General features: G+C 44.0%; 1 protein-coding gene across 1 annotated transcript in view; it reads right to left on the bottom strand.

The window, feature by feature from the left end:
* The window catches only part of LOC135912463 (uncharacterized), a 63,918-nt gene that overhangs the window by 6,148 nt on the left and 35,155 nt on the right, over positions 1 to 22,615 (bottom strand). Inside the window, exons 13-18 of the mRNA XM_065444908.2 lie at positions 8,191 to 8,506; positions 7,377 to 7,489; positions 6,569 to 6,654; positions 5,214 to 5,401; positions 311 to 380; positions 47 to 173 (exon numbers count right to left, since the gene is read on the bottom strand). Of these exons, the coding sequence (XP_065300980.1) occupies positions 47 to 173; positions 311 to 380; positions 5,214 to 5,401; positions 6,569 to 6,654; positions 7,377 to 7,489; positions 8,191 to 8,506 (900 nt within the window). The remainder of the gene's footprint in view (positions 1 to 46; positions 174 to 310; positions 381 to 5,213; positions 5,402 to 6,568; positions 6,655 to 7,376; positions 7,490 to 8,190; positions 8,507 to 22,615) is intronic.

Below are 22,615 nucleotides of genomic sequence, written 5' to 3'. Positions count from 1 at the left end.
ACAGTAAACATATCATAGTTTGCCTGCGCGATAATCGTGTACTTACATCTCGAGTGTATTTCTTTATCAGCTCCACTTTCTCATAAAACTTTCTGCCAACTTCGGTGCGCTTGTAAATGAATTCTGGCCAGTGGTGTATATTCATCATCCTCGTAACGATAGCCGTAGCAATTCTGCAAATAAACGGGTGGAAATAAATAAATAAACAATAAATAAATGGGTGCAAACAAATGGTTAACAATCTTAAAAAATTAAGGGCAACACATATATGAACTTGGGTCTAGTTGAATAAGTTGGGAAGGCCACTTACTCGTCGTTCACTTTCAGGAATCCAGTTTTCTTGACATCCTCTTCGTCAAGCTTTATTCCCATAGCAGTCTCTGAAAAAGCAAGGTGCCTCAGTTTATGCGAAAGACAGCGTACGGTTTCATCTTTGCGGTCGTGCTCAGCAAATCAAGCAAAAAAATGACGGGTGAGCGGCGGAATTCTCTGCCTTCACAACTGTTTATACTCGTGTGCGCAGGCCAGTGCTATTATGGCGTTCCTGACCTGCCAAAGTGCAATCAATCGATTTTTTGAGTGGCTGCTTTTCAAAACTTTATGTTTTTACCACTGTACACATCGTTGTACATACATCTTCGCAGTGGAAAAAAAGAGAAAAGAAAGAAAGACAAACAAACCAAAAGTTGTAACGCTGTCGTCTAGGTACGGAAGTGCTTCTGTGATCATTCCGGCGTCTGCGGCCTTCCTCTTGGAACCTCCGAGAGCCCTACCGAAGCCCAAATCTCCTAGTTTATTATCAACCTCTCACGCGCAATAAAGGGCGAAAATTTGGGTGCAGGCTGAAAAATTCCAACCGCATTCAACGTCGTCCTGGTGTGTGCATAAAGAAGTAAGTAGTAAATCTGGATGCGTGTAATAGAGAATTTATATAAACTTGTAAGAATGCACTTAAACAAATTAGTAATCACTGATGGTGGGAGCCCGCAGCAAAAGCTGAACGCCTAATAGTGTCCCTCGGTAAATGTTATCTATGAGTCAGGGCTCATATGCCAGTGCCTCCCTGCGGTAATAAATTTTATTTATGTAGTGCTTGTAATACACCACAAAAGTACAAAATTTTAGCACCATCGCAAGTCTATTATGAAATGTATTCCTCAGAAATCTATCTGACAGTGAGAGTTGTACCTCTGAGTGTGATTATGCGCTGACATTTTGGTTGGGTAGCTTCGAAAAGGGTGCGTATTTTATTTAGAAGTGGCATAACTCACTCGGGCCGTATAGCGTGGAAGCGCGCACATTATTTCATAGATGAAAGCAACACTAATGGACTGAGGTTCACGTTCCTTTTGAAATCTCGGCCAGGTGCACAAGCTACCCATCTTCCTATGGTCCGAGATGCACAACAGGTGCACCCGTATCTGGCTTCGGGCAAGTTGCCAACCAGTGCTACTCTTAGCGCATGCAATCTCCCGTCTGCAGAAGCTTCCCGAGCAATGAAGGGTGAATAATCATGGTATGAATTCGACTCGATAAATGGGGCTCCCACGAAGTCGTTCTACAAAAACGTTGGTTTATCAATCGGCAGGTGGCGCGAACGTTTCACTATCCAGCGAACCATCCTATTGTCGTGCGTATTATGTCACTCACGTCAGAAGCGCACAATTTTCTCTCACAAATATGTGTCGAATGGTTTGCTGAAGTGCTCATTGGTCTCCCTCTAGATCGATTTGAGCATTTAACGATCCGTTACTTCGATGCTGCTTAGACAGGGATAAATTATGCGATAAGCATTGCAGATTCTTTGGCGCACATTTATCTACGTGCCGCTCATTAAAGCGTATTCATGTTTATTCACAATGACTCACTGCCATGACAACACACGCACTCCTGAATCTTTCATGACAGTTTCCAGCGTGTGATGCCCTGTAGTGTTCTCCGGTCTCTCTATATTGCTCAAGAAAGCCGCAACCACCTAAAATCTGCAAACGTCCGTGACATCGCGCATCTATCCGTTCATGAAGCATTAAGGAATATTACTGGCGAGCTTTCGTCACACGAATGAGACACACTGGGGCCCTATAACGTAAAACTATTCCAACATGTTTTTATTCCAATCGTCTGACGTCAAATTTGCGTAACTGCCGACGCAAGCATCAAGCGGTCACCCGCAGGGTTCTCTGAACAGACCAATCAAACGCTCTCCTCTTTCATAGGAGGTCACTTTTGTTTGCTTGAAAAACGAACAACATTGCCTACACTCAGCGGCTTGACTTATCTAATTGGCTGACAAAAGGTGAAGATCACGCTCAAGTGCAGAGTGATTCCATAGGGCCGAGCCATTGCGCTGAAAATCGATAACCGCGTGAGGAAGATGGTGCCGGCGTCTGCGATTGGTCCGCTTTCCCTTACTTAGCTTGCAGTGGCTGGTCGAATGGCTCCGGCATGCAACGGAAGCTTAAGAATGACGCTAAAACGGATCCTCAGCAAAAAAGAGCAGGCAGAATGAGGTCGTAAACGTGCCGAAAGCGTCCGAAAACGTTACACGGCCACGCAAAAAGCTTTATTATACCCAAATAAACCCATGCTCCCTGGCAGGTGCGAGTAGCCAGTGCCTGAGCGATCGGCGGCAGCCATCTTTTGTTCCTTTCAGAACGGGGCAGCCTGCGGCTATTCATAAGAAACTTCAGTTTTGTTTGGCATATTAATGCATCTTTAACGCGTACACGTCACTATGACGCGGTGAGTTCTTGCGGCTTTGTGACGTCGCGTGACAGGCAGGTGAATTGCGTGCAGCCCAAAAACATTTCAACAATTGCCGAGGGCTAATGGCGAAAAGGTGTCGAATCAGAAATAACCATTTTTCTTTTGTTCGGTCAAATTATGCATGATCAGTGTGTACACGTCATATCAGTGGGGCTATCGCAGTTGTAGTGACGTCGCGGGACAGACAGGTGAAGGGGGGGGGGGGGTCCAAAAAAGGTTTTGACCGATCGCGGAGGGCTGGTTGCAGAATTGGAATAGAAAAGTTTGTAATAGTTTTACGTTATAGCACCCTGTTTTCTTTCTTTACCACCACCCGGATCTCCGGCAACTTCGGCCAAACGTTTCTATTCTTTAAGTAGAAATAAAGGTATCAGCACAATTCCCATCCCTTTTTTGCCTTTCTTATTGTGACAGTGTTGCCATAAATGTACAACCATTGTTCTTTTTCCGCATTTTTTGTGGGAACCGATCAGATACAAATGTGCCGAGTGAGGGCCCTTAATTCACTGTTACCTTATTATATTATAAAATCAACAGAAAACAACAATAATCATCACTAAAAATACTAAAGCACTGGTTCGTTCTTCCTGATTTGTACACTTATCTCGTTGCGTACCTCACACATCATCGTGTCCTGCGTGTTTTTCTGGTTACAAATGCATCTCTATTTGAAGTGAACACAAGCAGCAAAACTACAATTTTATGGAGTCTGAGCACGCATATTCCTTGTGAATAGTTTCCCAGCCCTCAATCGCGTAACTAGATACGCCGCAGGCTCGTATAGTGATGCGGCTGTTCGAATAAAGGAAATAAGAATATGGTTGTTTTAACACGCCGTTGCATTGTATGGGTCGAGGTATATAATAAACATCACTGCATTGCTCCGACTTAGTTCTGGTGTGCGCTTTCTGCGTGGTCGGAGCTCTCGCAGAGGACGATATACTACTGAAAAATTAGGCCTGGCTATCAATTATAAGTGAGTTCACCATGTTCATATTGCTTATGCAGCGACAACATTTCATGGGAAGTTTTTCTTCGCCCCGTTATGCCGTTACGCCGCACTTATACGGATACACTGCTATCAGAAAAGAGCATTTTAACAAATCAACAATAATTTCCCACCCACTGTTTATTGCATCACACTTCCAGCGGCACGAACTGCCGAAATTCAATTCCCGAAATTACGCCACTTCTGAATGTGAAGAGACTATTTTGGTAAAACAATTAACAATGATCATTTCCATCACTGCACTCTTAGTAAAAAGATAGTATCGGGTGCAGGCATAAACTTTAACAGCCGTTACTAACATTTGACAACTTGTTTACTACATTCAAAAATTCAGACCTAGTAGTAAGTGTTTCCGTTACTCGTAAGACTTAACTAGTTCGGCCTCTACAAAGTAAGTCTTAGCAATTGCTATGTTTATCTTGCGGCTGGTTTATATGTTGTATAATAGCGGTATTAGCGCGACCTTTAGGTGAACTGCAGTTTCGTTTATTATGTTGGATCAAACGTTATCTGTTAGTTCGTAACGCACATTTCTACAGAGCGCATGTTATGCAAACTCATATTTATAACTTTGTATAGTTCCCCAAATACATGAGTGCTCACCTGTAAAATCTGTGCTCGCAAGAATACAACCTGTATGTGCATACAAGGTCATCCTCTTACATGTATGACGTAGTCTCCGGGTCATTTTATTTCGAGATTTTTGGTCCCTATTCATTGTTTGTTTTTGTGCCGCGTAATTACACAAACCACGATGTTCATGGCAAGTATGAACGTTAAGTGCCGTTATTTGATGACGTTAAAATAATTACTAAACCGCGCGGAAATCTTTTTCTTGATTTTTTTCTTCTACCTGGGTAGTAAATGCACGTACCTGCTTCGTTACTACTTCAGGCTGCAAAGACCTTGGGGAAATTTGTGACAAGCCATTACTAGCTTTCGGTTAGTAAGTGACGTGGCTTTGTTTTTCTAGGAGTGTATAATTGCTTAACTTTCGCTCTCTCTAGCCACTCGTATAGCGTTCTCGATCGACGGACTGGAACTTATCAGTTAAACTTGTCAAAGCACTATTGCCTTGTCGTAACGTGCAAATCCACTCTTTGTTAGGAGTCCTTTTTTTTATTTCTTTTACGCTCCATCTTCTATCAGTTATTCTGTGTTTGTCTCCCATTGAGCTGCGAGAGCTAAACGGGCTCCGACATCTGAGAAGGCACAAGCGGCGATTACTACGGGAACGAGGCCAGCGAATAAAAGAAAGAAAGTGTGCGTGCGGGTGCTGCTTCCCGATCAGTTAAGGTCCGCTTCAGGCGCACAGGCTGAGCGTGCGGCCCCTCTCGAAGGACAACGGGGAACACGGAACGCTTCAAACGGGACGGATGGCCTGTCAGCGTGTTGGCGGTAGAAGCGTGCTTGCGCGACGCGACGCGTGAGCACTCACCGAAAAGAATGCCGAATGTCGCAATCCTCATCACCGGTAGCACGTCGAAGTGGTCCCTTCCTAGCGCGGCCAGCTTGTCGCACAGCAGGGCCGCCCTTCGGTTCATAATGGGCACGTACTCGTCGAGGATGCGAAAGTGGAACGCCGGTGTGAGCACCTTCCTGCGTGTCTTCCATATCGCCTTCTCGCTGGAAGCGAAAGCGCCTTTCGTTTAGCCTACAGGGCGGCAATGCAGATTCTTTGGTCAATATTATGAATACCATTTTAATAACCACACTAGTATCTTGATTATTCGGCTAGCTTTAACGCCTCTCACTGCGCGGAAAGTAAGGAGATTCGTGCAATATTACTAGAAAATATAAGTTAGAAGGGCGTCCGAATATGTCGATGACTTGCACGGTTGGCTTGCTACGAGCCGCTGTAAGCGCACAATTGCATTCTTTTGTACCATACGCGTAGCTATCTATAATTAATGTCGAGCATCTCGCCCTCTGTAGAGAAAAGTCAAGGTAAATAAAGTGCGCGCGTATAGCAGTTTATGCGTGCCAATCTGAATTCAGCAATTTCTTAAGGGCGCGGAAAAATGGAAATATTTTTACTGCGCAGGGAAACAACGTGCATTCCTTCTTGTTGTGAATAGGAAACGATGTTTATTCAAGGGAACTCGAATGACCCACCAGTTATCTATGCTACGCAATACATAGCCTGCTCAGATGCATTTTTTTTCTCACTTTATGTGAATTAGAATATCGACTATTCCCGTTTGCTCTCTGATTCACAGCACTCTTTTCCTGTCTGTTAATGTTACGCCTAACATTCTTCGTTCCATTGCACTTTGCGCTGTCCTTGTTCTCGAGCTTCTTTGTCAACTTTCAAGCTTCTGCCCCAATATTAGGGTCAAATAAAGAATAAACAGCATGACATTATATACTTAGTTATTTACTGCATTCTAATGAAATGCAAGGGAGGTGAGTGATAGACGCAACTATACATTCGCAGCCCACTAATTTTGCATACTTATGTAACTTGTACCATTAATACTGCGTCACAAAATATCAGTAAACTTGGAATTTGCCTAAGAGGTCTGTACAGACAAGTTCCAAGATGTACTGAAGAAAGGGAAGGAGTGGCCAAAATATTGCGAAAGAAGGCTGTCAAAGTGGGCAACACATTACCTAACACTACTGCCAACAGACAATATGATTTCGAAAGCCCTGGCTCACCAAAGCAACAACAATTGTTAGAGCAGAATGAAAATGATAATTGCTTTTTTTTTTCTGTGGCCGTGTTGTCGGAGTTGCTGTCCAATAGACCCGATAAGAATCGGTAAAGCGTAAATAGACCGTGGTAGTTACCTTGTCAACAGGCCATTGCCTACCCAGCTTTTTAACATGGCGTACAGGAATGACTTGTTTACATTCTCTGTGTTTGACAGCACCCGCTACAAGAGAAAGAACAGCAATTAAGTCACGTATGGATCTAAGCACTCATAAGGGTATCGTGTATTCAAATATCTAGGTTATGTGTGCTGGCTACGTTTCTTACAGTGCCCCTTAAGGTTCTAGCCTTCGTCTCTCATAATCATCTTCACTAAGTACTGAAAATGACAATGTGAGTGCGTGAGTAACGCACTGAAAAAACAACAACAAATAAACAAATCAGTTTGATGAAAACTGAGCCAAGATATATCTCAAATCGACTCGGCAATACTTGCGAAGCAAGAGGAACTCGGCAGAGTATATGGACACGGAAACAAGATGAATAAAAATAATAATGAAAAGTCTACAAAACTTGGGCGCGTTGCCGATGTGGCCAAGACAAGAGATATGCTTCTGAAAGACATCTGCACAATCAGCAGGCGCCGTGCTTTGCTACGAAAGGACTGCCCGAAATATAATTTTACTGTGTACCTTAGGGGCGAAGCACATGTTTTGTGTAGCCGCGGTGGGCTGTGTGATAATTGAAGCATGCGATTACATAACGCCTGAACATGTAATTACGGTTGGCAAAATGCCGTTCCTCAACAGCTAATTGACAAGGAAGGCGACGAAAACACAGGTGCTTTCTTCTCTACAATTTGCTCGGAATGTTTGCGTTTAAAGCACGACTGCGATCCAAAATCAAGGTTCGTGCAAACTAATGGAACCTCTGAAGCCATCTTACCTCAACAGTGTCGGGTGTCACGGCGATTAGAAATGGCTTGGGGCCATAGAAGGCAACCGTAACGTCCTGGTCATGGATTTGATAAAACACGGAATCCAAATAGTTGAATATCCCTGTGGAAAGTAGCGCAAATACGTATTAAGGGAACATTCGATGGATGAAATTTCATGGTTACTATGCCGCCGAGACATTATGCATAGCTAACATTATGCGCGATAGCTATGCCACCGAATGAGGTTACGCGGGGGCAAGGAATCTGTGACGCAACCGGTGGAACACTGGGACGAAAATGCCTTTAAAAGTTTACGTGCCCAGTAAAACACTGAATTCGTCCAGTAAGGTTCAGTCAGAAGGCCGGACCGTCCAACCAGAGAGCCACGTTGGGACTAATCAGCTTAACTGCTACGGTATCCCTTACGGCGCCACTCTGCGACTCGCCACCGGTACATTCAGCCTGCGAGATTCGTGGTTCATGGGAATGTTTGCTTTCTCCTCCACATCGCTTAGCGATCACTGAGCGCGGACGCCTATGGCCAATATTTGGGGTTGGCAATACGCTTAGCTCTCAGTGATGCTTCATTTTTTGGTAATAGTTATAGCAGCTCAGCCTGTGATCTTGTTTATAGTGTGGATCTTCACAGTGAAAAGACGTTGCAGCGTTCATAATTTGGCATCGCTGAAGCCTGTTCATCCAGCGGGCATTTCTCTTTGATTCTTTATTTGCGAATACCAATGTCAAGTTGCACAAAAATAAGAAACCCGAAGCGATGAACGCGAAGCAAATGAAGAGAATAAAAGTGGCAGTTCCACTCACTGGCTGGTACTTCCAGCGACGAGTCCATCGAGGCGACGCGTTGCCACAGATCCAGGAGCAAGCAGAAAGGAAAGCGCTCGTCCGGATGCGGAATGTTCCATAGGCAAGCGTAGGCACGAATCGTGCGGGTCAGCATGCGTGCGCAGTAGAAGAGCACCGCAATCACCGCTACGGATACGCAGGCTGAAACAATTCTGCCGTGCAGCAGGGGCTTGTACAACGGTGGTACGGGCTCCATGGCACCACGCGGCTGGCGCTCGCGATCAGCGGCGTTTTGGTCCCAACTGTTCACGCCGTCTAGAGCGGGAAACGCTTCCTCAGTTCATTCAGCGCAGCTGCTGATAGTCGCTTGCACCCCTCAGTTTTTTGAAAGTCAACTGGCTGATCGGATACCGTTCTCGCTTCTTTTATGCGCTTTTGCTGTTTAGATAGTCGCTGCTCGCCGCACCGGAGAGCTGTCGGCGGAGGCGGGCGAGGAGGCGCGGGTGAGGCGATCGCCCGGTTCGCTGTCCCCCAGCGATGACAAGGCGGCACCCTCTGCACCTCCTCGGAGGAAGTGAAAGTTCGAACAGCCGTTACGCGCGTGCTCACCCGTATCGCTCTTCTCACCTGGGAAAAATCTGGCGGCCTTCAATGCGTGCGTCTGTGACCACTCGCTCTCGTCGAGAACGCCCGCTTTCTCGTGCAACCTTCTCGCAGCTGCGCCAGTGGCCCTTGCTTCCCAACTCCCCGTCACAAAGCCCCCGCCACCCCCCCCCCCCTCTCGAACCACCCCTCACGGACACGCACTTGACACCGGTGCATGCGCGTGTACGGCATCCGTCGACTTCGATATTGCATAACCTCGCTGCCTATACAGCGCACGCCACGTGCCGTCGCGGTTGTGCGATGGACAGAATGGCATGCGTCACTGGACCCAAGTCGGGCACGCGTCTGCCCTTTCGATAGGGAGCATCTTGATCGTCTTGACGCCGTGACTTGAGACACGCGCACTCTTGGCCTTTGGCCACCGAAGAGCGCTTCGTTTCCTGGCGGCGTTCAAATGTCTATTAGCTGACGGAAACCGGCGCCCGTGCATCGGTGGCTTCAATGAACCGCGGTGGTATGACGCGGGAGCGCGTCGTGCTTCATTCATCTCAAAGGCTTTGCGTTTATCAACGCGACTCGCTCAGCCCGTGATGACGCCGTGTCCGTGATGAATACGCTTCTTCGCATGATTTGTCCTAGAAATCTGCCAACCTTGTTCACTCTTGATTGCGTTAATATGGCGTCGTCTCTCACTTCTTGATAGAGAAATCAGCAATGAGAGCTCCCATTTTCTACCGAAAAGGCGTTGCAGCATATTTCTAAATGGAGGTTTCTCTCCCGACATGCGTCGTAAATGTTGCTAGTGTAACAGAAACAGCGTCCCGCCATAGCTAACTATAGATCTCGGCAGAAGACAGCAGCGTCTTCTAGCGCCTCTAACGCTACAGAGCTGGCGTAACCACGGAAAACTCGAACATTTGGGGGTAACAGTAAATTCACATGCAAAATCTGCAGGGGTGTGTTAAAAAGGATTGAGAAGTAAGCCGATAGTCGTAGTTATTTATTATCTTTTATAGGTTAACTGTAGTTAGATGTAGTTTCTGCGTAATCAAAGGTATAACCAAAACTTTCTTTTTTCTACCTCACACCTGAACAGCTATTTATAAGGAAATCTCCCACAAAGTTCGTGATGAAGAGGGCTTTAGTTAATTTTTTACAACGAGTTACCTGGCCCAAGAGTTGTGGTGGTATGACAGAAATGTCATTTCTGGCATCACTGGTGCCGTCTACAGACTACTCCAGACGTACGGCACCAGTGACGCCAGAAATGTCCATGGGTGGGTGAAAAACATTTTTTTAACGCAGAACCTAGCATGTTAGCGGAACCGCGCTGGGGAACAAGGTTGTTCCCACGTGCACCGACATTCATCGCCACCGACGCAATAAATGGCCTGCGCTGACAGAAGAACGCCCGTATAAACGCCAGCGGTTGTGGTGCGTGATTTCGGTAGAAACTGCGGAAGAAACCTGTATGCAGAAATAGCCTGTGGTAAAGTGTGCGCGAAGTGGCTTGCGCTTTCACTACAAATCGATATAATATAAGCACAGAACGCTCTCCTTGGTAAGCCGACACTGTTGTACACAATATTAGCAGGGTAATTATTCCTTCCTGAACGTGCGAAGCAGACCTGCCACCTCCGAGATTTCACGTGCCCACTGTCATGAATGAAACTCTACAAATGGTAACTTCCGCGCACAGACGACGAGGTAAAATTGGTGGTGAACAAGAGGGCGCCAGGATAACCAAACATTCATTGCGGCTATAAACGGACTCAGGTAAATCTGTTGGAAGATCCGGCAGCAGCAGTTGATAAATTCTCTGCGCTGTTTTTACATGTCGTATCAATAAGCACCCGGACTGTTAGGTGTAAGAATAATTAATAATTAAGAATAATTAATAATAAGCATGCCTGCAACCCGTGGATCACGTCCGCATTACTGACCAGCTTAAGGAAAAAAGATAACCTATACAGGAAAACTAAGCGGCAACCTTTTAACTCTAAGCTGGCTCTGCGTTATAAAAAATATTGTTATGTTCTCAACACGCTACTTAAACAGGCTTAAAGGCGCTGCTATGATAATGAATTTAATAAACACAGCAATAATCCAAAAAAGCAATGGAAGCTTCTGAACGAATTCATGAATAAATCTTCCACGCCTGAACAATGTTCTAAAATTAACCTGAATGGTACAACATACGGCGAGCCCACTCATGCTGCCAATGCCTTTCGCGACTATTTTGCTCTGACACAAATAAAGAACAACCAGTCACTCAGCCAACCTTGTATAGGTTACCTCACTCATTTTTTCTTTCCCCTGTTACTGTTCCAGAGGTGTATTTAACAATCTGTAGCCTTAAAAACACAAGTCCAGGTTTAGATAACATTTGCGCACACCATTTAAAGTTAGTTGCTAATATTATATCTGAACCAGTACGTATCATAACTAATCGCATTTTCGAATCTGGCACTTTTCCTCTATGTCTAAAGAAGGCTAAGCTCATTCCCGTATTTAAGAAGGGTGCCAAATACCTAATTTCTAACTACAGACCAATATCTATTCTTTCGTCTTTAAGTAAGATTATTGAACATTTATTAGTTAAACGTTTAAATAACTACCTTGCAAAATTTAGTATAATTAATCCCTCTCAGTTCGGATTCCGTTCCGGAAGTTCTACTTGCTTAGCATTGCTCTCTTTAACCGATTTTATTAAGAAATCTAAAGAATGTGGTAAATTCGTTGGCTCTGTCTTTTTGGATTTCACCAAGGCTTTTAACACGATTAACCGCAGCATTTTGTTCACTAAACTTGAAGCATACGGTATTACTGGTCCCGCCTTAACTCTATTAAAAAGCTATTTGTTGGATAGGCAGTACGTGGTTTCTGTAGCGGGTGCCCTTTCTCAAACTAAAATAATTAACTTAGGTGTACCCCAGGGGTCCATTCTCGGTCCATTACTATTTATTATTTACATTAATGACTTACCCGACCTTTTACATTCATCTTACTGCGTTTTATACGCCGATGACACCACCATATCATTATCAGACACGTAGTTAATCTCATTAACATCAAAGTTAAATGCTGCGCTAACTGACGTTATAGAATGGTGTCTCAGTAATTACCTAATTATTAATCCAGAGAAAACTAAATATATTATATTCAATAGTGGTCACAGGGTCCCAACTTCTCCACTAGCGTTAACACTTGGTACTCATCAAATACCAGCCGGTGACTTGGTTCTATCCCTCGGTGTTCTCCTGGATGCTAACCTCAAATTTGACTCCCACGTTAATAATATCAAGAAAAAAACGGCATTTGGCATTCGCGCTCTAATAAAAGCACGCGCCTTCTTTTCTCGCAAGGCTCTTTTATCACTTTACTTTGCTTTTATCCATAGTCATATTAACTATGGAATCGCTGCCTGGGGCAACACGTACAATTGCCACCTGTCATCAGTTCAGCATTTACAAAATAAAGCCATTCGTATCATTACAAGCAGTCCTCGTCAGGCAAATGCATCCATTTTGCTCCGTCAAAACCTCATTTTAACGACCGTGAACTTGTTTCAATATAAGTTAACAATCTTATTTTTTAAGTTACTTAACAACCAATTGCTTTACGAATTCGGTGACCTAACTGATTTACATAACCACAATAGAACTAGATTTGCCTTTAACAGAAATTTTTTACTGCCTCGTGTCCGTACCAACTATGGTAAACTAACATCATCTTTCGCTGGCATATCATTATGGAATCACTTACCATCAAACATAATATCACTCACATCATTCTATTCCTTCAAAAAATCCATTAAAGAGTTCCTTTTGGCGCAGTGACGCAATTATGATTCCAAATGTATTATTTATTACCACTATTTCTCTTATGTTTTGCTGTTCACATGGTTGCTGTTGCCTTTAGTCGTTTTGTTCATAATGCTTCTTTTTATGTATTCTCATGTTTTTTGTGTCTGTTAAAATTTTGTATATGTATATTTCTAGCACACTTATATTTTTACTTCATGTTCATCTCGGCCTGCCGATCATATTTTTCTCTATTTCGTTCTGTTCCTTCTTTACATAATTCAAAGGTTCTGTTGTACACCGATATTATTTTTATTTTTTGTTAGTATTACTGTACATTGTAATCACAATCACTTTTCTGTTGTTGCACTACAGTTGTTCGTTTCGGTTAGTGTACATTGTATAAATTTTATTTCTGTCCTGTCACCTATGTAATTTGTTTTCTTATAATTACCCACCGAGGGTCCCGTTACAGTCTTCGACTTTGGGACCCTCGTCTGTAAAACGAAAAAAATGTAACCATTTCTTTGTTTGTAATGAATAAACTTGATTTGATTTGAAAAAAAAGAAAACACGTATACGAGGAAGAATTGACAAGTCGATGAATTTCGGCTAAAATTTATTGGCATATAGGTACCTGTACAAATATATGGGCAGGATAGCATCATTAGCACAGCAAAAAAAAAAAACCTAAGAAACAAAAAAAGAACAGAGAGAAACGTGACGTATCCAGCAAAGCTATACTTCCTTCGGCGACAACGTGAGCGAAGCCTGGCTTAGGTATTCATCATCCGCTTTGATAATATGATAAGCCTTAATACTCAACATATTGGGAGTATGCTTATTCTTATCAACTCCTTAGTTTCCGTAGACTTCGTAGAACTTTCATTCACGCATGCACACATGATTTTCTTAGCGCAGAGCATAAACACAAAAAACAAATGACATTCTCCCCAAACTTAGAACGTGTATGGAGTGGTTTCTCTAAGCGGGATGAGGGCCACCAGCGCAGTTCTTTACAATAAAACTTAACTTGAAATCTAGAAATGACAACTTATTTTGCCTAAGAAGCTCCAAGGTAAACTTCAGAACAACGCCGCATGTCTTGGAGACATTGAAAACATCTACCACCCTGGTATTGAATTCACGAGTTCACAAAAAGACGATCTAATCACCGACGTAGCGAGGCACTTTAAAACACACACACACACACACACACACACACACACACACACACACACATATATATATATATATATATATATATATATATATATATATATATATATATATATATATATATATATATATATATTTGTGTGTGTGTGTGTGTTTACATTTTCCGTGCTGATCTGTCGACACTTCGACACTACTCAAGAATATTACCCTGGAATATTTGCGCAAATGCCAATAAAGTTTAGTCCTAAGTTAGCGCCTTGTCGTGTTCCTTCTTCCCCATGTACATGTTTTCTTGCGCTGTTCAGCCCCAATGCATTCAAGCCGACCAGTTCAACTTTCAAACTTTCTACAATGATCATTCACAAAATATTTTGCCCTTTAAAGCAAAGTCGAGAGTTGGTTTCAAGTAGTGCATATGCACCACTTTATGGGAGGCCGAACTGAGTGATACCTTGGCATGCAACATGAGAGTTTCTAGTAGCATCTGGAGTGGGTTCATCGTGCGTCAATTAATAAAAAAATGTTCGGTCCAGTTCAGCATTATATTTTCGGTACAAGAGAGAGAGAAAACAAGGATAGGAAAGGCAGGGAGGTCAACTAGAACAGCATCTGGTTTGCTACCCTACACTGGGTGTGGGGGAAAGGGGAATAGAAGGAAGAAGAAAGGGAGAGAATAAGCACTGAGTACGTGTGGGAGGGACACCATACACAAGGTCACTATTAACGGTCTCTTAAGCCGGTGCACTTCAAGTACTGCACTAGCGCACGAATCGCTTTTCGAGCCAGTGACGGGTGTGGCCACGGTCCGAGTATCTTTGACTCGGTGAACGGTCTCGAGTCCAGTCGGCGTAAAGTTGCCCTCAGAGAGAGGTGTGGGACATCGTAGCGAGGGCGGGCACAAAATAGGTGCTGGATGGTCTCCTCGCACCCACAGGAGTCGCACATCGGACTCTCGGCCATTCCCATACGGTAGGAGCATGCGTTCGTAAACGCCACTCTCAGCCACAAGCGACACAACAAGGTTGTTTCGCCGCGGGAAAGGCTAGATGGCAGTTGTAGCCGTAGCGTGAGGTCCAGTTTACGTAATCTGCAATTGAAGGCACTTGAAATCCAGAGTTCTTGTGACTTCTTGCGCGCAAGTAGGCGAAGTTCTCTGTCAGCGTCCGACCTCGCCAGAGGTGTTGGATGCGTCTTGGTATCTTCGTGGGCACACCGGGCAGCCTTGTCAGCTAGGTTGTTGCCGACGATGCCACAGTGAGCAGGAATCCACTGAAATATAATGTGGTGTCCTCTTTCCAGAGCTTGGTGGTGTACTTCCCTGATGTCAGATATCATCTGCTCGTAAGTTCTATGATGTAACGCAGACTTCATACTGTGAAGAGCTGGCTTAGAATCACAAAATACGACCCACTTCTCTGTTGGCTGTCGGTACAAACCTCGTGAAAAAAGAAAGCCCTCTGAATTCAAGTGAAACAAATGTAAACCCTCCATGTCGTAAACTATTGAGAAAACATGTTAAATAATATTCAGAAACAACAACAAAGCTCTCCAATAATCAGTGTGCTCGCGACGACATTTTTCAACAGTGACCGAAGGATGCATAGTGTCCCGGGTGTATTCTCTTTTTGGACTCGAATTTTTTTCCTAGGCTCTCCACGCTCACAGCACATGCATTGTTTGGCTCTTTTTTCCTTCAATTTTACGCCGCTTCGGTCTTCTTTAGCGTCCTCCACCCTCAAATACAATACTCTTGCCGCTATTAGCCTGGAATTCTGGTTATTACTGTTAGTTTCAATGACTTCCGGAATTCATGTCTAATAACTAGGGCTCCGTGCTTTTGGAGTTTATTTTTTTGAAATTCGGTTGGTGTTTTTTGGACTTTATTCTTTGACGGAAATTCAGCGCTTATCGGAGTTTATTTCTCGTCAATCCCCAGTTTTCCGAAATTGGGAGTTTAATTTTGCAATATTCTCAATACTCCCAAATCTTAGATGAAATGATATCTGAACACGAAAACATCAGAACACACAAAGCGTATTTTAGTTGTCTGGAAGGTTTGAACGCGTAACCCGCCGTGGTTGCTCAGTGGCTATGGTGTTAGGCTGCTGAGGACGAGGTCGCGGGATCGAATCCCGGCCACGGCGGCCGCATTTCGATGGGGGCGAAATGAGAAAACACCTGTGTACTTAGATTTAGGTGCACGTTAAAGAGCCCCAGGTGGTCGAAATTTCCGGAGTCCTCCACTACGGCGTGCCTCATAATCAGAAAGTGGTTTTGGCACGTAAAACCCCCCATAATTTTGTTAGGTTTGACTGCAAACACATATACACAAAAGCACTAAATCTTGAATACAAAACACCTAGGTTGGTTCGTATTAACCTTAACCTCACAACAACCTTAAAGCTTGTTCTAATAGACGCGAGCACACTTTGCGAGGTTGCTACCACTGATGGAAGCATGCTCCTTTCGATTGATAATTCTCAGCTTTGAAAATGCGCTTTCAACGTTTGCGCTAAAAAGAGGCAGTGCCAGAGGACTCGGCACGCAGCGCGAAAGCACTGGACAGTGTGAAGTCTCCAAAATGACAGGGGTTCAACAATGTTGCTGATTTCATAGCTCTGTTCGCAAAATCACTCATGAGCTAGCTCATGTCGTCAGTTTCAAGAAACACTTACTTAAAAATCGGCGCATAGGTTTCGAACGCGCAGGGTAGCTCATGCTTAACATTTGGATTTATAATTTGAACACTACCGAAGTGATGCACTGGTGTGCTGAAGTGAATCGCACAGGTTCCTCTCAACTGTCCGTCTCCACTTTTCAACGGCAGCAGCGCAGTATCCACGAAGGTCTGCGACAGTCGCTGAGCGGTCATTCTCGTCAAGGAGATCTATCAGACTGCGACATCTGATGTGGAGACCTCAGGTGGGTCACGCCATTGACTGAGGTGCGCGTGCAAACGAACCCCCAGTATGGGGCAAACCTGGTGTACCAGGGTATTCTCCGCCTCAAGTTCCTTAATGATTGAGAGCGCCGCACACGGATTCGTCTAAAAAACCATCAGCCTAATCAGCAAGTCGTGCACAATTTCAGGCGATGAAACATGAGTTTTGAGCTTCTCACACTTCTTTCCCTTGTCATCGCCGCCTCACAAGAAAGACAAAATGGCACGCCAGTAGTCCAGAACATCCTCTATGGCTTCATAAAAAGAGAACCACTTAGACGGACATACAGTTTTCAGCGACTTGATGGTCGTACGCATGGTAACGCACACAAGACCAAACTTACGACACAGCTCCCGCGACGACTTCAGCAGGGCAGGAACGTGCACAACAATATCATGAACTACCTTCAATGAGCTCGTCTTAATTCCCTCCTCCAGAGCGGTGTTAATTAGGTGGCACGGATCATTGAAGTGAATGGCTTTGAAATTGGGCTGGAGAGTTGCAAGTCCTTGTGAAGCTTCTACATGTAGGAAAATGAATAGGAGCACAACACAGCTACGTCGGCTAAGGCTTTTCCAACCTTCTCAAGAGTGGTTTTCTATCAACATGCCAATTATTACTACGTTGCATTGCCGAACTACTTGCAAGTCTATCACGAGGGTCCTACGTCCAGGAAGCTCGCCGTCGTAGAAGGTTGCAAGCACCGCCACTGCCGGACTTCCGCCGGGTTCCGGCGACTCATCCTTGGTGATGGAAATGGGGCGGTCTTTCATCGAAAAAGCTCATCGTCACAATGTGTTTCCTACTGGCCTCATCTAGGTATTTCCGATATAGTTGATCACTGCCTGACATCGTGCGTGCCACCGGACACTTGCTTTGAAAGAGGCTGCCAAGAGGTCCATCAGTCTGGAGCAGTGGAATCCCGGCATGACAGAGTGCACGGCAAAACTGGTGCGGGATGTCATCCCAATCTTGTCTGTTGGATCGGGCCCGTGTGATGAATTTCAAGGGAGCTTTGCTGTAACGGGTTGCCTAAGAGATAGGAATAACAAGACGATGTGAACCAATTGGATTGCGACCATATGAAGTCTCTCATGACACCTGGTATAGAAGGAAGCGTGCAAAATAAACGGAGAAACTGTGTCAGGCAGTACAAAGTATGCTAACTCTCACATAGCCACAAATTCAGAGCACCAAAAGCATAAAAACTCTCACTTGTTTCTAGACGGGGCTTCTTCAGCGAACGTGGCGTTGTGCTTGTAGATGCTCCGCAATTCTCAAGGCGCCCTTTCCGTTGGCAATGCTAACTGTCACACGACAAAACTTGCAAACAATGACTCCTTCAGATGATGTTGACTCTTCAAAATCACTTAACTCCTGCACGTATTCGCTGGAAAGCCTTCGTGTCCTCCCGATTTTGCTTTCCCAAAATTTCTGTTCACGCGCTACAGAAATGGGTCGTGTTAGCATGCCATGCTTCCCGCCAGGAGGCTTTCCGCGCTAGATTCGGTCCCCAGGGGCTCTAGTTCCGTCAGGGTACCGTATATCAAGATGTCGTCTCGCATTCCCGGGGGCGACAAGCCCTTTATTAAATGTGAGATGGGTGCGGTCCAGGAGATATTGTTGACGTGAGGTAAAGTTTATATCAGCCAAACCGGCCAATGTATCAATGACTGCTTAGAACATGCCCTTTATCGAAAATATTTCTATAAATGACGGAACAGGGTCATATCGGCCGTTAAAATCGGAGTTTGTCGGATAAATCCGAATTGTCAAAAATTTTGCCGGCGAGCGTTTATCCGATTTTTTCGGATTTATGCGAAAAAATGGAGTCCTACTAGTAACTTAGAGGCATGAGTCACATGTTTCTCGCCTAACAGCAACATCTATACCATATGTAAATGTTCCTTCTGTAATCAAAATACAGCAAAATAACCAGAATATGACTGGAAAGGATTGCTCCTTTTTTCGATGGAAGAGCATTCAAGGATACGCAATCTTTAAGAACTACACCTGCAGATGCTTCGCTTAGAGAGAGAGAGATAAATTTATTTACAGAAAGGCAGAGAAGTCGGTCTGAGCTATAACTTGCTCTGGCCTGCTACTGTACAGTGGGGAAAGGGACGGGGAGAAAAAAGATGATGAATGATTATTCAGGGTGTCGGTATATAAGGTGGGATTTGGTATAAGGTCTGATTCGGTATAGTATACAAGTTCACAGCGCTGTAGCATCTCTAAAGCCGTGCGTCCAGCCCACTGGCTTGTAGAATGGCTATAGCGGCACTTGTTACCAGGGCTGCGCTGTTTGTATTCAGCCAAGGACCTAAAATGAACTCGTCTGACAGAGGCCTTTTATCGACGTTTGCAATGGTAGAGACCAGCTTCTGTCGCCCTAGAGCGTACGCGGGACAAACGCAAAATATATGATCAAATGTTTCTGATAACTGACAGTATCCCCCATCCGCTCTGGATTTATCAAAGACTTTTGATAGGATTAGTCATAGCAAGCTAATTGAAAAGCTTTATGGGTATAATGTAAATTCAAAAATTATTAAATAAATTCAGGTTTACTTACACAACAGACAACGGTGTTGAAATAGATGGCGAGTACTCCTCTTTCCTTCCTGTATCACCAGGTGTACCTCAGGGGCCGGTTTTGGGTCCAGTTTTGTTCCTACTGTATATTAATGATATCGCAACTGATGTACATCCTATGGTTGAAGCGCGGTTTTTTGCCGATGAGTGCCTCTTGTTTTGCTGCGTTAAGAGTGTTTCTGATCAAGAACAACTAAATGATGCTTTATGCCGAATTTATAACTGGTGTGAAAAATGGCATATGCAAATCAATTTTGATAAATCTGTTTGCATGAGAGTTACGAATAAGAAAATTCCATTGATGTTTTCGTATGCTGTGAATAATAATGTAATTAAGCGTTCCACAAAGCTGAAATATCTTGGCGTAACAATCACTAGTAACCTCAACTGGAATGAACACGACCAAAATATATGTGGATCAGCCCAGCGCAAGCTTGGCTTGTTACGGCGTAAATTAAGAGATGCTCCACCAGATATTAAACTTAAGGCATACACTGCTATTCTTAGACCAAATTCAGAGTATGCTTGTATAATTTGGGGCCCTCATCAACAATACATAATGGATAAATTACAGCTCATTCAGCAAATGGCAGTTAGGTTTATTTTTTCTGATTACGACAAAACGCACTCGGTAACCTCCATGCTCGTCAGGGCTTGTCTCACTGCGCTATCTGTGCGCAAGAAAATCGCATGCCTTAAGTTTTTATATCAACTCTATTACAATAAGCTGAACCTCAATTCCAGTTTGTATTTGAAACCTCCTGGAAGGGCTTCACCGCGAACTGATCCAAATTACACTATAATGCCTCATTTGTCAAGAGTTGGTGTCTTTAAGCACTCTTTCATTGTTAAGACAATTCTTGAGTGTAATAACTTGAATTCGTGTGTATTTCCGAGCAATAACACGGTTTACTCTTTTGAAGAAAATGTTGAAAGTGTTGTTTGCGTGAACTTCGTGTTCTGTATTCCCACCCTGTAAGAGCCCGGCAAGGCTCACAGTATTATTGGAAATAAATAAATAAATAAATAAATAAATAAATAAATAAATAAATAAATAAATAAATAAATAAATAAATTCGGGCTAGCATCACTACAACCTATCAGATGTTTATAATGGAGGGTGAATGCGACACGAAGGAGAATTCGGTGCACTATGCTTGTTTGGTTTCTTTTGACCTTGTGAGACATACGAAATTTAGTCTCTAGGTCCCATTTATGCACTCGCTTGTGTTGTCGATCTGGTTGGGTGCAGTGCTCCAACGTATGGTTGCGAATTCGCAAAGAAGTAGGGCGTTTGTGTCTGTTCGTGAGAATGTAATGCGTACATCAGAAGCATTATGTAAAGCAGTTTTTTTCTTCAGCATCTGTCTCTTCGTTTTCTATCACGCCACAGTGAAAAGGCACCGACTAAAAGGGGATATTATGGTCATTTCTATTTGCATACTCGAGATGCTTTGTAATTTCTATAGCCGTTAAATAATACGGGCCCCATACGTCTGAGGACATAGCCAATTATTTGAAGGATGACTTAAAGTCGCAGAATATTGTTCATGCATGCGGAGGCTCCTCGGAGAGAAATCGAAGTGCCTCCCGGATAGCAACAAGTTCTGCGGCAGTATTGAAATGATACACAGTTTCGAAACAAAGGGTGCTCTCGATCCAATTACAGAGGTACAAACCACTGCTTTGAAGCTATATTGATCTCGATGCAGGATAAGTATAGGGAAGTCGGCGAAGAAACGATATAGTGTTTAAAATAACCACACAAACCGGTAGCCGAGTACATTTCCCTTGCGTTCCCATTCATACATAGATGGGAAAGGTTGTGTCTATTAATATTGCCTTGTATAAAATCCTCAGGTAGATTTGTGTGTGCGTCAGGAATGAACCCTTTCATTTGTTATATTTTAAGGGCCATATACACCATGCTGCCGCAGGGGCAAAGTCTATTCATGCCAAACTTTCCCGACTTTAGACGCCGGACTTCCTCGTAAAGCGGGCTTCCTTTCTTTAGGAGGTGACGTTACAAGGCTTGTTGATTAGTGAACAGTTTTAGCAAACGAAGGACGCGAGTTTTCAAAATACAGGTTAGTGTTTCAGCCCATACCCGACGCTACATGCCTAACGAGACTGGTCAAGGATTATACACCTGCGATTGATTCAGGCACAATACCACCACTGATGGCAGCTAAAGAGCGTCAAGTAAGATCAAGCCAACAAAGTAGTTCTGGGCCTGTACAAACAACAAGCTTTTACGCTAGAATGGTTCGTAAAAAATAATTCTAACCAATCCTGATTCTAGACATATTTTCAGCGAAGGCGGACAGCCAATAGAAAACGGCACTCACGAACGAGAATCTTTGCGAATTTAGCTTCTAAAATTTATAGTTTAAGACACCAAATAGAAATTCTGGGGTTTTACGTGCGAGAACCAAGATATGGTTACGAGGCAAGCCGTAGGAGGGGGGGGGGGGTGCTCCGGAGTAATTTCGACCACTGTGCCCACTGTGACTACTTTAATGTGCACCCAATGCATGGCACACAGGTGTTATGGCATTTCGCCCCCACGGTAATGTGGCCGCCGGGGCCAGGATAAGTTTAAAATACTAGACAGCTAGTTAGTACACCGATTTGTATTACATTTTACGACAATACTCGTAGGCAGTTGCAAACAGAGGACCTGGTGACAATGGCTTGTGGCAGTGTATTCACCCAAACCACTTGCACAGCCTTGTTATCTTTTGAAGCGAAGCTTTCTTTGCCTTTGCCTACACCGTAAGTTGAGCGAGGCTAGTCTGGACTGCCACGTAGCTGCTAGGACATTCTGACAAAATGTGGGGATTGTACTGAAAGCGACATAGTGTTTTCTCCCGTATACTCGATGATGGCGTGCAGTAACGTCTGCGGTTGAGTCCAATTTGCGACGGCGCTTCAGTTCAAGTCGCGACGAATGTGGCTGTGTGGCCTCCGCGGCCAGCAATCGAACCCTCGACTTCGTGTTCAGGAGCACAACTCCATAGCTACTGAGCTAACACCACTCCAAATGTCTTGAGCTCGTCGCTTGAGTCCAAATGCGCAGTATCCGCATTCGGACTCAAGCGACTCAGGACTCAAGGACTCATGCACCACCAAGAAATCCTAAGACTATCTCCACTTTTGAGATATCCATCCTGAATTGTGCTACGATGTACATTGTCGAATGATAAATACCGCAATGTGTCTCAACTAATACAGGAATATCAAGAACCCGTCTTCCCTTATAACCAAAGCTCTTGCTAGTTCATAACTGGAGACATTCATGCTGTTGCAATTAGGTCC

This window comes from Dermacentor albipictus, chromosome 1 (assembly GCF_038994185.2).
Source record: "Dermacentor albipictus isolate Rhodes 1998 colony chromosome 1, USDA_Dalb.pri_finalv2, whole genome shotgun sequence".
Classification (NCBI taxonomy): Eukaryota; Metazoa; Arthropoda; class Arachnida; order Ixodida; family Ixodidae; genus Dermacentor; species Dermacentor albipictus.
Note: the sequence above shows the minus strand (reverse complement) of the source record. Positions and strands in the feature narration are given on the sequence as shown.